The following is a 15,198-nucleotide window of genomic DNA, read 5'->3' on the forward strand; positions in this document are numbered from 1 at the left end:
TCGGGAGATATTTTCAATTTGTATTAGTATTTCGGATGACTAATTATTGCTCAAAATTATTTGAAATATTATTAATGTATTAAAAATCTGGTCAAATTATTCGTTCAGATATATTCTGAATGACTAATATTTCGCTAGAAAATGGACACGCAGTCACATTTTTAATAGTATTTTGATCAAAAAAGCCATACACAATTTTCTTCGTGTAGCGATTATCAATTAAATAACTCAAGATAAAAAAAGGTATTTAAGTGATGTATATGTACCTTAATTTCATTGGATTAAATTAACATTGAACATTTCAAAATATCTCACACCATGGGACAAATTACATTTATGTAGGAAGATAAATTCTAATCAAATCCTTGCACTGTTGTACCACGCCTCATAAAATTTGTTTTTAATTTCCTACACAAGTTTAATATAAATTTATTGAAGAATATATACATATTATTCAAATAAATAATATGATTAAATAATTGCAATTCCAATAACACGTGCCCTAAATAATGTCCTCTGCGTGCGAACTTTATCTAGATTTCTCTAATAAACAGAGTCAATCTAAGTGACTTGGTTAATCTGGTGACCTTTTTTTTTTTTTTTTTTAAAGAAAGACAAACATTCCCGGGTTACGAATAACCCAACAATGTTTGAAAATCTCCTACTACCACCACAGAAAGCCGAAAATGTTGCTTGTGTTGTGATGGAGGACTTGACATTATAACAACTGATGGCTAAGGCCTGGTTCCCACTATGCCGGACCGGCAGATCTGCCAGGCCGGTAAAACTGCCGGAAGGGCTAGTGGCTGTACAATTTATATGTAGCTGTTCACATTATTCCGGGTCCGGCATTTTAGCCGAGCCCGGCATTTTTACCGAGCGTTTTGTCACTGCGAAAGTGCTGGTAGAACCACCGGACCGGAGTAATGTGAACGAGTTTGTGCCGGTATCCGGCTGTCCCCGCTCGCCGCGCCCGCGCTCCGGGCTCCCCTCTCGTCATCGGCTCGCATTTTTTGAAGAAAGTAGACGTGTTGGCCCCGCTCGTTTAAATATTTTTATCAGTATTCAAATGTGTACCTCCATACGGACGTAGGAGATTAGGTGTTAAAGCAAAGCCTTCATCGCCAACTAGTATAAACGGTAATTTCTCGTGCAAGTTTTCATGAAGCGGTCTAGGCTTTGGTACATTTAAAGTACCATCATTGATCTTTTGCCAAAATGTACTATCCTTTAATATAGTAGAATCGCATTCCTTGCCATATGAGCCCACACTAATAAAAATAAATCGGTACTCTGAATCAACAACTGCCATTAATACAAAAGAATAATATTCCTTGTAATTAAAGAACATAGAACCACTCTTGGCTGGTTTCAAAATTCTAATATGTTTGCCATCTACTGCTCCAACACAGTGAGGAAAGTTGGCTTTTCTTTCGAATCCTGAAGCGATGTCCTCCCATTCTCTCTCAGTATCAGGCAGCTTAAGGAAATCTGTCTTAAGATTTTCCCAAATGACGTGGCTCATTTCTTTTATTATTTTACTTATTGTCGAAACGCCTACTCTGTATGAGTAATGTATTTCTTTGAATGAACATCCTGAAATTAAATATCTGAAAAAAAAAAAATATTTTGTTACTACATTATTACTTTATACGTTACCAATAAACAAATTCTATTCTATTCTATTATGATATTTTTTAATGATTTCAGGAAAACTGGTTTCAACAAAATGGAACAATATACGTGATTCGTGGCTTAAGACAGTAAAGAAACAAAAAGATGAGTCTAAATCTGGATCTTCGGCCAAACAGACACGAAATTATTTATATCACGAGCAATTAATGTTTTTAAAAAAAGTCTCCGAACCTCGACCACCTCATGAGTCAGTTTCAAAAAAAGCGAGAACCGAGACTGAAGTAAGCATGGAATCAGAGTTTTGTTCACCTTTAATTAAAAATAAAAGAAAAATTGATAATAAAGAGGTAAATGACAAGATGTTAAAGTTTTTGGACTCCAGAATAAAGCCAGAAAAGGAAAACCATCATCTGTCTTTTTTCAAAGGCATTATTCCAATCTTGAACACTTTAAATATCGAAGAGACTTTAGAATTTCAAGCTAGCGTCCTGACAATGTTGCAAAAAATTAAAAGTAGGAATTGGCGTGATTCTAATCAGATGACCGGACAATACTACACAAGCGTCAATCAACATGCAACACCTACGCAATATCAACACCACTCTGGATACTCTACGTATCAACAGGCAACAACACCTATACCATCAACTTCACCTTCGTCCTCCAATCCGTTTCCAGCTTCGCCAACAGCATCTAGTAATCATTCCAGAAATTCCCAAGACTCCCAAGAATACTTAGATTTTGAAGGGTTTTAAGTTTGAAGATTTTTTATAAAGCTTTGAGTTTGAGTACAAATAAATACTTAAATAAGTTATTTGCATTTTTAATTATCATAATTATTATCAAATACACTAACACACACATATTATATATATTCACACTCATCAAACAAACACATAGCAAACATTCATTCATTCATTCAGAACTAGTGCATAAAATTATCTTACCTTAGACATATGGCTAATCTTTGTTCTGGGCAAATACATTCTCTGAAACTTGTATCTCGTACTCCTATTGAAAGTCGTCCCAGTAAATTGTCAAAAGTGGTTGCTGTCATTCGAAAATAATTGAAGAACTTTGATTCGTCACTTCTAAGTTCACATATTAATGTTTCAAATGTTCCAAGTGAAAATCTTTCCCGTAAAATAGGATGCACCCAATGTTTTCTTTTATTTTGCCTTCTATTAAGATACCACCACAACACAACAATTTCGTCGTCCATTGTGCGCACAGGTCCAAATTCAACTGAGGTGAGTACTTGACTGTCCGATATTCTTGTCGGCTCCGGTGTAATGTGAACACTCTTGTCCGGTGTCCGGTTTCCGGCAGATCTGCCGGTCCGGCATAGTGGAGACCGGGCCTAGAATATTATAGAAATGTACATACACACACATATATACGTATTATTATAGTACGGCGTGATTTTTCATAAAAACGGCGCTGAACAAATTATCCAATTATTATTATTATTATTATTATAACATGTTAATGTTTTGTGCTACAATGGCCGCTCTTTAAGGCGAAGCTTAATGCCAAATCACTATTTTGATTAATCTTTATAACGAATTGGTGTACATTATGAATACCCAAAAATATGCTTTCGATACATTGAAATTTTTCCTATCCCTTCGTTTAAATAGAATACAATTAAAAAAATGAATTACTCGATAAAAAATATAAATGTAAACTACCAAAAAAAAAAAAATTCCAATAGAAATGTATGAACGCGTAAAGGAAACAACATTAAAACATTATTATAGCTAAGATTATCTTGGACAGTTTCACTTGATTAACTTTTTTGCTTTCTTACAAAATAAATAAAAACCAGATTTGTGCTTGAAATCGAACGTCTCTAGATTCCTTTTGTCAAGCGATTTTAATGCCTATTACCTACAGTATAAGGTATACCAAGAATATACACATATTTGGCTTGTAGCTTCCTCTTAATATGAATTTCACAATTGAAGAAGGACCCGCAAAAGTTAGTAATTCACTCACTAATAATTTGAATTCTGCGGAACGCGAACCATTAAAATACTGGTAGAACATACACAGCAAATAATCAATCTGTCATTAATGCTATTAATGCTGCACTACGTCCGAAAATGAAATGAAATACTCCATACAGAATTTATTTTTCGTAGAGAGTAAATAAAATTTATTTATTTATTATGATATGTTTCACATTTTATTAATATAGCATAATTTTGGCACGTTCCAAAACCGTAGATCCTCTCAAAATTGCCCGGGTAAAAGACCACTAAGAAGGATCGAAACGTTGTTTGAAATTGTTTTTTTTTTAACATTAGCTAGCTTCATTTTAGAACCTCACCATTTTTGAAGGGTATCGCAATGCACTTCTCCAGAAAACCTTCTCAAATAAATAATAATTGAAATAAGGTTTCATCGTGATTAAAAGCCTAATTCACCCAATAGTTTGACAAAGGTAAGGGTCGGTTGGTACAGTGAAATCAATTTACGTTTAACACTCGGATACCTTCGATTTTGCGCTTGCCGCAAGAATGCTATCTGTGTTGGTCGACAAAACACTTTATGTCACGGGAATGGACTAACTGATTGGACGGTATCTATTGTGGAAATGTTATACAATTTATATGGCCTGGAAAGAGCACTGTGAAACTATAACGGTAGAGAAATGCTCAACGTACGCTTTACATACAGGGTTTTCCAATAATAGGTGTTATTTTGATATTCAATCTTAAAAGATCAATGGTTTCGTTGCTTGTGTGGCACGTAGCGCCGTTTTGTTGAAAATAAACGTTATCCAAATCAATACCATCCAATTCCGGCCAAAAAAATCATTAATCATCTCTCGATAGCGCAATCCATTCACCGTAACTGTTGCTCCAGCCTCATTTTCAAAAAAGTAAGGTCCAATGACTCCGTCGGACCATAAACCGTACCAAACAGTCACACGTTGAAAATAATGAGGCTTTTCTACAATAACTCTTGGGTTTTTCGAGCCCCAGATGCGACAATTTTGCTTGTTGACGAAGCCACCGAGGTGGAAATGGGCCACATCACTCAAGATGATTTGCATTTGATTCACTCAAGTGAATTTTAATAATTTCAATGCGTTGGTGAAGCATGTATCATTTTATTTTTGTTAATGGCGTAGTTTTTACTTGTCAAATGTCAAAAAATGACAGCTCCAAAAGTAACATCTACTGAAATAGCGGGCTATTTAAAATGACACCTCTTATTGGAAAACCCTGTACAACGATTCTAACAAACCATGTAAATAACTGAAAAAGAGGTTTTTTGGGATAACTACATAAGATCCTGGCCTTTTTGATTGATATTATGACCTTGAGGGATACTGTTATAATTGAATTAAACGCACTAATGGAACATGTTCACTGTACCGTTTTTCATAACAGACTGGTAATGTATACTAAATTGTTGCAATGTTACTCACGTATGTAGGTAATCCACACTGTCAGACGAGGACATGTAATTAGGTGACAGGTAGTTGGGTGGAGATATTCAGGAACATATGTTAAAGGGGGATGCAAATAGTTGCGTAAGCAGAGCCCCAATTTTGTCCAATTCTCTGGAGACAGTCAAGACTCAAGAATAAGAATGTCGACCAATATACGTAGAATGTACTTTCGACGGCGATTGCGAGTGACCCGGATTGGAAAATCGACACCCTAATGAACCAAGCGAATGACTCTTCTGAGGTACGTATAGAGAGATTTACACCATAATTTGAGTATAATTATTTTGATGCGCTGCATGAAAGTGAAAACGTCTTCATCTTAGATACCTCCTACCCGATAAATATCAGTTGTCTGTTTTAATTTTAACCGAAGGTTTTTTTTTCCTAGTTTACTAAGAATGAAAGAAATTAGGTTCAATTTATATATTCTGCTTATTTATTAAAATAATTTGTGAAACCTGGCAAGATTTTTTACACGTCTATGTAAAATAAACACCGTAAAAAAGACGGTGAAAGAGATTTAGAATAATTAAATTTTTAATACACGCCTGAAACTAAATATCCACAGAAAAGTTAAACAACGTTGCGGTATTTGGAAACGGTAAATTTTTAATGAACTCAACGAGAACATTACGAAATGTAAATGCTTCCCGTAAATACAATTTGTTTTACTCTATAAAAAGGTTTCCATAATTATTAACTTGTTTCTGCAATAAACTGCACGAAGCCACAACAATTATTTGTAATTTTTTTTATTTATTTTTTGTTGTCTTTTAAAAATCTTTAGTAGGGGTGGTGCAATTTCACAAGTTAATATAATATAAATGGGAGGGTGGTTCAATGCCAATAGTTTTTTTTTAATATTTTTTATTAGAAATATAATATTATGTTTAATCAATGATGACGTTTGAGAATACGTAAATGCACATAACTCACGGTCCCTTTATACCTTTGGATGCGCCGCATCCCTTGTATTGTAAAGTTAAAAAAATATGGTTAATAATTTATTCTGGTTCAAAAGTTTTAGTTTTTAATTTTTAAGCCGACGTAGCGCAATTAGTAGAGCACCTGACTGGCAATCAGAAGTCTGCGAGTTCAATTCCTATCGGCGGCATTTTTTTTTTTTTGGAAGATTTTTTTAAAATTTAGGTGTTTCAGACTAATGTTAATTATTGCTTAAAAATATAAAGTTTTAGGTTCGGCTTTTTCTAGCAGTAAACACAACAGCACTGCTGCAATTTAATGACGCCTCGTTCCCAAAGAACATACACAACGATAAGTGCAACGTGACGTAAGGTACAAGTCGAAATACGTTTACATTCTGAATGGTCAAAATGCTTAAACAAATCGATGCTAGTAGCAGTGTGGATTCAGTCTTCATTCCAAATCCAATTATTTGACTTTCGCGCATGCGTATTTATTCCTGCCTACCAAAGTCGTCGAATGCAGGAAATGCATTTGACAAGGCATCCAACCTACCAAAAACTCCCTTCTTATGGGTATGATCCACAGAATAGCGTATCTACATATCACAAATCGCCCTTTTTATGGGTATGATACACAGAATAGCGTATCTACATATCACAAATCTCCCTTCTTATGGGTATGATACACAGCATAGCGTATCTACATATCACAAATCTCCCTTTTTATGGGTATGATACACAGAATAGCGTATCTACATATCACAAATCTCCCTTCTTATGGGTATGATACACAGAATAGCGTATCTACATATCACAAAAACTCCCTTCTTATGGGTATGATACACAGAATAGCGTATCTACATATCACAAATCTCCCTTTTTATGGGTATGATACACAGAATAGCGTATCTACATATCACAAATCTCCCTTCCTATGGGTATGATACACAGAATAGCGTATCTACATATCACAAAAACTCCCTTCTTATGGGTATGATACACAGAATAGCGTATCTACATATCACAAAAACTCCCTTCTTATAGGTATGATACACAGAATAGCGTATCTACATATCACAAATCGAGTGGATTGTTTTTAGCATGATAAAAATTTTGGCTTAAATAATTGAAGTCGAACGATTGAAATATTCAATATTCATATATTACCTATTTAATTCATTTAAGGCGATGCCATACGTAGTAATGCAAAATCATGTATTTTTGGTTTGAAAATTTGGTCGCCTAAAAATGTTTCAGATGCTTTAATTAAATACTGCGAGTAGAATACATCTTGGCCTTTAAAACAATACAGTATTTTTTAGTCTTTTTATAAGCCCGGAAAAAATAATGTATAAGGCCTATGAAAACTGCTTTAAAGTTCAAAATCTCCTACTTACGAACCCATTTTCGGTTATAATTTTATTGAATAATGTGGCAAATTAAGTTATCTATAAAATGATCGAAAAAAAATCATATTTATGCCTGAACATCCACAAAATAAAATAAAATGCACTTTTGGCCATGTTTTTTTCTTGCATAAATCAAAACAGGCGGATAGTGTTAAGCGGGAATTTAAACCTTATCGCCATCTACGTAAGGGTTGTTATTGATAGAGGCTCAATTTAAAACATTTCCACACACTTCCTTCCTTTTATAACAATCTCAGGCGAAATTACGTAATGACATTTTATGGACATACGTAATAGGTACTACAACTATGTAATAACTGAAAAAATTCTAATTGTATCTTATTGTACTGTGTATGTCTTAACAAATAAATAAATAAAAATAAATAAATAAATAAAAGAGTCCAAGTATTTTATTGAAGCAGGCGTTTTATTTAATGAGAGAGTTTTTAAAAACCCCCAGAGATAGTAGGTATATATTTTGTCCAGCATTCCTTCTTCAAAAAGTCACCGATTGCCACTGATGTTCAAGACACACTTCTCATGGCTTATATCTTCAGTGGTTGCGTGTGATACATGCACAGAACAAAACCATCCAAATCTATTCGTCTTTCCTACCCCCGTCGTTTGACGTCAGGGAATTAAAGTGTGTACGTAACGACCAACGCTCAACGGCGTGATAATGTGTGCGGACCGCTGCAATGGCGTCGTTGAGTGATAATCGTATATTAGCCCATTTTACGACGGGCCTTAATGTTTATTTTGGCGAGTGTGCCTGGGCCTTAACCGCCTCATTCTGTTGGTGAAATCGCCGCTTTAAACGAACCTACAAAATTACGCCGATTTTTTTTTGGTACGTCTAATTGAGCTCTTTTTCATTATGTGTAGGTTGTGTTGTAAAAAAATATCAGAATCAGAAATAGAAACTACTAAATTTCGGCCAAGAATTCGTATACAGTGGGAATTTTTAAACAGACACGAAGTAACACCACTATTTATGATGACGTGATAAGTATTCCACAATGGCGTGTTGATACCAAGCTGTAGAAATGAGATCCCGATGCGTATCTGTGGTAAAACTGTATATGTATATTATAACCGCATTATTTTTTTTTATTTTTTTTATTTTATTACAAGATAATACATTACAAAATGATAACAAAGTAATAATGTATTATTCCCAGTGAGTTTATAAAACTCATTTCGGGAAAGACAACATTAGAAAGGACAAGACAAATAAATAAAATACATTAAAATAAATAAACGCAGATGTTATTATGGAGTTCCAGTGAAAGATTGTGTTAGTCATTAATGAAACTGCTAAGGAAATAGCTTTTAAGAGCTTTTGCCAATGTTTTTTTGTTCGTTGCCCGAAGTTTTAAATTACTAGGTAATGCGTTATATTGTTTATGTGCAATGTATTGTAAGGAGTTAATTCCAAATTTGGTCGTGTAAGTAGATGACGATAAATGTATTTGATTTTGTGATCGTGTTTTGTGCTGGTGTATGTCGGAATTAAAGACTGATTTAGTGTTGGTGTGTGAGGAGTGTTGAATTATTTGTAGAATGGCAGTTGTGATGTTATACTTTGGCAGGACTGTAAAAGGAAGTATTTGAGTCTGTGAGTATATATCTTTGACATGTGTATCCCATGGCAGATAATGTATTGGTGAATAACCGTTTTACGGAGAACATGAAAAATAAATAAATAAATATTACGTACGGCTCTATTTTGAATGTATTGTATTTCGGAACATTTTTTTTGGTAATGGTGCCCCAGATACTAACTAGATAACTCAGGTGGGAGTGGATCATAGCATAATATGTTGCACGCAGTAAAGATGTGGGGAGCACACCTTGGAGTCGATACAGTACACCGGTTATCGGGGAAATTTTGGATTTTACATTCTCAACATTATAACTATGTAAATTCTGAAGAATGCAAGATACGTGTAAACATGAAGAAAGGGACGCTTAGATAGTATGTACAATGGACATAATCCGCAAAAGACAATTTTTTTAAAAAGTATAATACATCTATTTTTAAATACCTTTTAAAACATGGAAAAAAAGGTTTTAATGAGGATTGAATCTTCCTACACAAGAACCTTGCAAATGCCGATCGGATAGAACAGACGATTGTTTCGTATTTTAACTGCTGTAATATCATACGATGTCCGCTTGTGTGTGCGTGATTGCCACCAACAGTTGTCATAATGCACTTTCATCGACAACAGTCTATCTGCAGTGTTTCAGCACGATCGAATTTGCATTAATTCACTACCGAAAACAAAAATGAAATTTAAATAGATGTATTTAAAAAAAATACAGTGTGTGGCAAGCCTACGCACGACGGAAGTGAAACTTTTAGTATTCTTCTCTCTCTCTTTTCATTTCATTATTCTTGTGCCACGAATGTTTTTCTCACTTCTATCTCGTCACTACTCATTTTTGACATTAAAACTCTGTTCCAAATCGAATAAACCACAATCAATTACGTATTTCACTCGTATTACACTCACCGCGCAGTACACGAAGCAAGCAGCTGATGCCTGGCGTGGCGTCGTTGGCTAGAGAGAGAGGGAAAGAGAGAAGAGAGAGAGAACGTTCGTCAGTGGCTCCCTCACCTCAGTAAGCGACTACGGTGAGAGAGCGACAGTGAACGGTGAGCGGTGGTGGGGGTCCCGTACCCCCACCACCAAATGATCACTGTTTTTCGTGACGGTCATGAGTCGGTTTTACTCCGGTCCTCGAAAATGCATGACGCGCGTAAAGAAGTTTCACTTAAAAAAGAGTGTGAGGAGGATTGTGAAAGCGAATGGTAAAAGAAATCGGGACGCTCGAGAACGTGGCATAAACTGTGAAAACTTATAAATATATAATATTTATCTAAAAGCCAACTTTATTTAAAGAATAAAAGTTTTGGTCACTATCCAATATATCACTTTTACTTCTAGTCGAACTATTACGCTATTTAAATTTAAGGAAAAAACTTACAACGCCCGAAAAATATTATATCTAATTTATCAACACAGTGGAGCCTGGCATGCTTTCATTTATCACCGCTTTCAAATTCTTCTTTTCATATCACCCGAATTCATCAACTTGCATAAAAAATTGTTTGCTTATAATAATAGCAGGTATGAATAATTTAATTCGGTAATATTAAATAATAATAACACCGACGCTAACAGATTGGATGCATACATCACAAATGCTCTAACAATTTAGTTTTTTTATTCACACCTCAGTACGTGTGTACGTACACAGTAGGTATGAGTATTTCCTTGTCCGAAGTGAAACTAGGTATACATATGTTCTTGCAGATCTTGTTGTTATGATATTGATTATTTCAATACATCTATTTGAATTTGAATGAATGAATGAATGGTAGCAGAAGTTGGGGACGCCTAAGGAAGACATGGCAAGATTGATCAAGTGAATCAGATACTTGAGTCGGACAAGTCAGGAGTCAGAATAATGGAGTATAAATGAGATGAAGGATGAATGTGAATGAGGCAAGGAGTGTGTGCCAAGACCGATCCTAAATCTGGTTAGTTAATGAATGAATGCTAATCTTGGAAGTTGAAATTAACCCACTTCTCGACATCCGATAGAGCTGAAACTCGGCAAATAGATTCGTTGTCAATGTAAAAGCATTCTAGCAATCACATTTCTCTGAAATTGGACGACATTACAGCAGTTAACACACGAAATAAATGTCGGTGTTACACGATCTGCATTTGGCCAGGTTGGTAAATCAGTTAAGCCAAAGATTTCGGATTATGGTTAGGTTAGGTTGGGGAGGTTCCTCATTTTTAGCCAACGTTTGGTTCGTTCTGCCCTGATGATGGAAACTATGAATAATTATAAATGTAATATTATATAGGTAATTTTGTCCGAAGTGATACTAGGTAAGTCAGGTTAGGTTATGCAGATTCCTCCTTCTTAAGTCAATTTTTCGGTCGTTCTGCCTCGTTAAATGTAATGTAATATATACAGAACATAATGTAAAGCTGTCCGAAAAGTTGGCTTACATAAACTGTTGGCAAAAGTATATCTTGTGCAAAGTGATACTAGATACGCATGCATTATTGTAGATCTTTTTGTTAAGGCGATGCCATACGTAGTAATGCAAAATCATGTGTTTTTAGTTTGAAAATTTGGTCGCCTATAAATGTTTCAGATGCTTTAATTAAATACTGCGAGTAGAATACATTTTGGCCTTTGAAAAAATCGAGTATTTTTTAGATAAATCTTTTTATAAGCCCAGAAAAAGGTAATGTATAAGTCCTATCAAAATGCTTTAAAGTTCAAAATATCCTACTTACGAACCCATTTTCGGTTATGATTTTATTGTATAGTGTGGCAAATTAAGATATTTATAAAATGATCGAAAAAAAATTAAATATTTATACCTGAACTTCCACAAAATAAAATAAAAGGCACTTTTTGGCCATGTTTTTTTCTTGCATAAATCAAAACAGGCGGATGGTGTTAAGCGGGAATTTAAACCTTTTTGCCATCTACGTAAGGGTTGTTATTGATAGCTGCTCAATTTAAAATATTACACGACGTAGTGCATCGCCTTAAGATATATATTTTTATATTGACGGATTTCAAAGATAGGAGTTACTCTAAACAATAAAAAAATGTATTTTGTGAACGAAAACGAGATAATGTTATCTTACAACAGAATACCGATATTTTTATGATGCGAGCTCTAACATCATGAAATTTGCACCCTTTTTTATTTTAAATGTATAAGTAACTCTCGTGATTTATTTTTGGGTTATTATGCCCTATTGCGCTTCTTCCTTTTCAGCCAACGTTTCGTTTGTTCTACCCAAATTATGGACACTGTAACGATGTCCAACACGCTGGCTAAAAAAGGAGAAAGCGCAACATGACGTAATAGATGCTCTGGAGCTTTGAAATATCCATTCATATTTTGCATTTGTTTTGTAACAAGATAACCGATAAAAATGTGTTGAATTACGGGCGAAGCCGGGCAATGATACTAGTCCCAAAAAAACTTTTGTCCGATCAATAACAGTCCTACTTCATATTATGATTGTCTGTAATTATAATTACATCTATGCAGTCTCGTATAGTCTCGTATTAGTCTTGTACTTGCAACAAATTACTGGTTTTTTTCACGAACAAAAAACGCGATTAATAATAACCACGTCCATTCTCTGAAAAAATCTGATATTAGATTGGACCATAGAATAAAGAATTACTCTAGAAGTGCCTTACATCTAAATTTGAATGGAAACAAAAATGTTCCATCTAGCCCAGAGGTTCCCAAACTTTTTTGCCCCGTAGACCACTTGCCAAATTTTTTTTCCGTAGACTTCCTGCCGAATATAGAATTTTCCTAAAATTATTAACGTCCCATGTGATAATCAATTATTTTTTTCTGTAAAAATATTCCCTTTCCTTGCCTGCACAAAAACTGAATGGCGGTATAGTTGCTGTGTCTTTACACTATGCAGACAGGGGCACCCTTGTGAGGTATTACACCAAAAGAAAATGAAGCAGGATAAGCAACGGAAATTTCTTTCTGCAGCTAGCCCTACAGAACTGCCCCTTAAGTTCTTTGTCAGTGCTTATTACGGTCAGTTCTTCTTGTCACATGATATCCGATTCTTCGACGTTGCATTTCTATAATCAAAATGTCCTCAAACTTAGTTTTGAAGTCTATGTGAAGTGCATTTAAATGTTGTATACAATGTTGAACGTCATTATTACCCTGGAAGTTTTTCAAAAACAAGTTGGGAAACTAGGAAAATTCGCAGCTTCCAATGTGCAATGTTTTGCTTGAATATATTAATTCTGATTAAAAATGGAACGTAGACTATATTTATGTACCTCAATTAACACCTTTTTTTATTTTTATAGTGAATACCTCACAAGAGTTCCAACTGCTCCCGTCTGGAGCCAGTAAGACTATGGCATCCCCAATTGGGGGATGTTGTGAGGCCGAAGGTAAGTGGGGAAGGGAAAGAGGAAGGTGAGGAAGTACCTGGCTATTCAGATCTAGTCACTTAACACGGCTAAAGCCATTTGGAGCAACGTTTCAATTACAACTTTACCAAATATAAAAATGCAAATATAAAATAAGTAATTTATCAGTCTATTATATTTGTGTTAGGTCTATTGTGTCATTTACGGAACTCCTAAATGTTGACTTGAGGTAAATGGAGGTCCGCTCGTATGTACCCCCCATTTGAACCTCGTGGACACTCAATTTTTTTTCTCGCCGACATAGACCCCCAGCATGCCGATATCGACCCTTGGGGGTCCGTATAGACCACTTTGGGAACCTCTGATCTAGCATAATAGCCTACATCTCACTTACACTCACCTGACATCGTAGATCTCCATTTCATTTGAATTGTTTATTGGAAATTTAAGCCTCGATTAGGCGGATGTTTGGTTCACGAAATACGCCCACAAGGCACTTCTTTTTGTGTTATTCTTTATTCTATGGTTTGGACAGTTATAACTAGTGCACCTAACTGTAATTTGGTTGGTTTTGTTTTATCATGTTATTAAATTGGTGTTAGTTTTCAACAACACATCGAAGCAATCAAAAGCTAAAAGAGAATGTACAAAAAATAATTCGTAAATTTTTTTTGATTTATTTTTTAGTTTTCCTGGAAATGGGTAATGCGCGGCTCGTTTAAAAATGTTACTTCTATGAAAAAAATCTATTTATTTACGTGTTTAAGACAATTTTATGTACGTTGGTAGGTAGGTACTAGAAACTTTATCCTTACGAGTATGCTTTGCTTGAGAGGAAAACTTTTTTTTAACAAAAGTATAAGGAATTTGGAGAGTCGTTTTCGATCCACTTCATAAAACTTAAAAAACAACCCGTAAAAATAAAAGTTTTTTAACCTTTTTTTATTGATAGATTATTTTTTAACAAATGGGTTGACTGAGGAGTGAACCCTTCTCCCCGGCGAACTGGCAGTTAAAAGCTTTGAACTTTTAAAATTTATTTTTAAACGTAAATAAAATATAATACTTATTTTGGTTTGACTGAGGATTGAACCTTCATTCCAAGAGACTTCAGTTAACTGCGCAAACAACTTCCCAACCTTTCTCTTCTTGTTTGGTTTTACTATTTTTTTTAAATACCTCCCAAATGATGATCGGGTAGGACCGACATTTATTTCGTAGATTAACTGCTGTAATGTCACCCAATTTTAGAGAAATTTTAATTAGAATAAAAGGTTAATATAATGCATTTTCATTGACAACGAGTCTAGTTGCCGAGTTCCAGCTCGATTGGATATCAGAAGAAGGTTAGTTTTCACTTCCAACCGAAAAAAAATTAAATTCAAATGTTTGTATTTCAAAATTGATCTGCTTATAATTCATTAATAAATTTTAAACAAATATATAAATTTTAGCCCTTTCCAACAGAAAGGTAGTTAGTTATCTTGTCATTAATTGACGACATGTTTTTTTTAATAATATATTATTTTGAATTATATTTTCATTTTTATTTTGTAATACCAACAGATATTTCAGAATGTATACAAAAGTTTGCATAATTATACAACCAAGAAATCACAAATGCTTGAACAATTTAGTTTTTTTATTCACACCTCAGTACGTGTGTACGTACACAGTAGGTATAAGTATTTCCTTGTCTGAAGTGATACTAGGCATACATATGTTCTTGCAGATCTTGTTGTAATGATATTGATTATTTCAATACATCTAATTGAATTTGAATGAATGAATGAATGGT

General features: G+C 34.5%; 1 protein-coding gene and 1 long non-coding RNA gene across 2 annotated transcripts in view; both read left to right on the forward strand.

The window, feature by feature from the left end:
- Positions 1–15,198, forward strand: part of LOC149413817 (uncharacterized) — a 344,689-nt gene that overhangs the window by 152,964 nt on the left and 176,527 nt on the right. The gene's annotated exons all lie outside the window — the stretch shown is intronic.
- Positions 1,701–2,390, forward strand: LOC149413818 (uncharacterized). The gene is made up of 2 exons (XM_089644401.1): positions 1,701–1,916; positions 2,262–2,390. Exons 1-2 carry the CDS (start codon positions 1,701–1,703, stop codon positions 2,388–2,390), a joined length of 345 nt encoding a protein of 114 aa, XP_089500527.1.

The sequence above is a fragment of the Hesperophylax consimilis genome, chromosome 21 (genome assembly GCF_061612785.1).
Source record: "Hesperophylax consimilis isolate HC1 chromosome 21, BYU_Hcon_1.0, whole genome shotgun sequence".
NCBI lineage: Eukaryota > Metazoa > Arthropoda > Insecta > Trichoptera > Limnephilidae > Hesperophylax > Hesperophylax consimilis.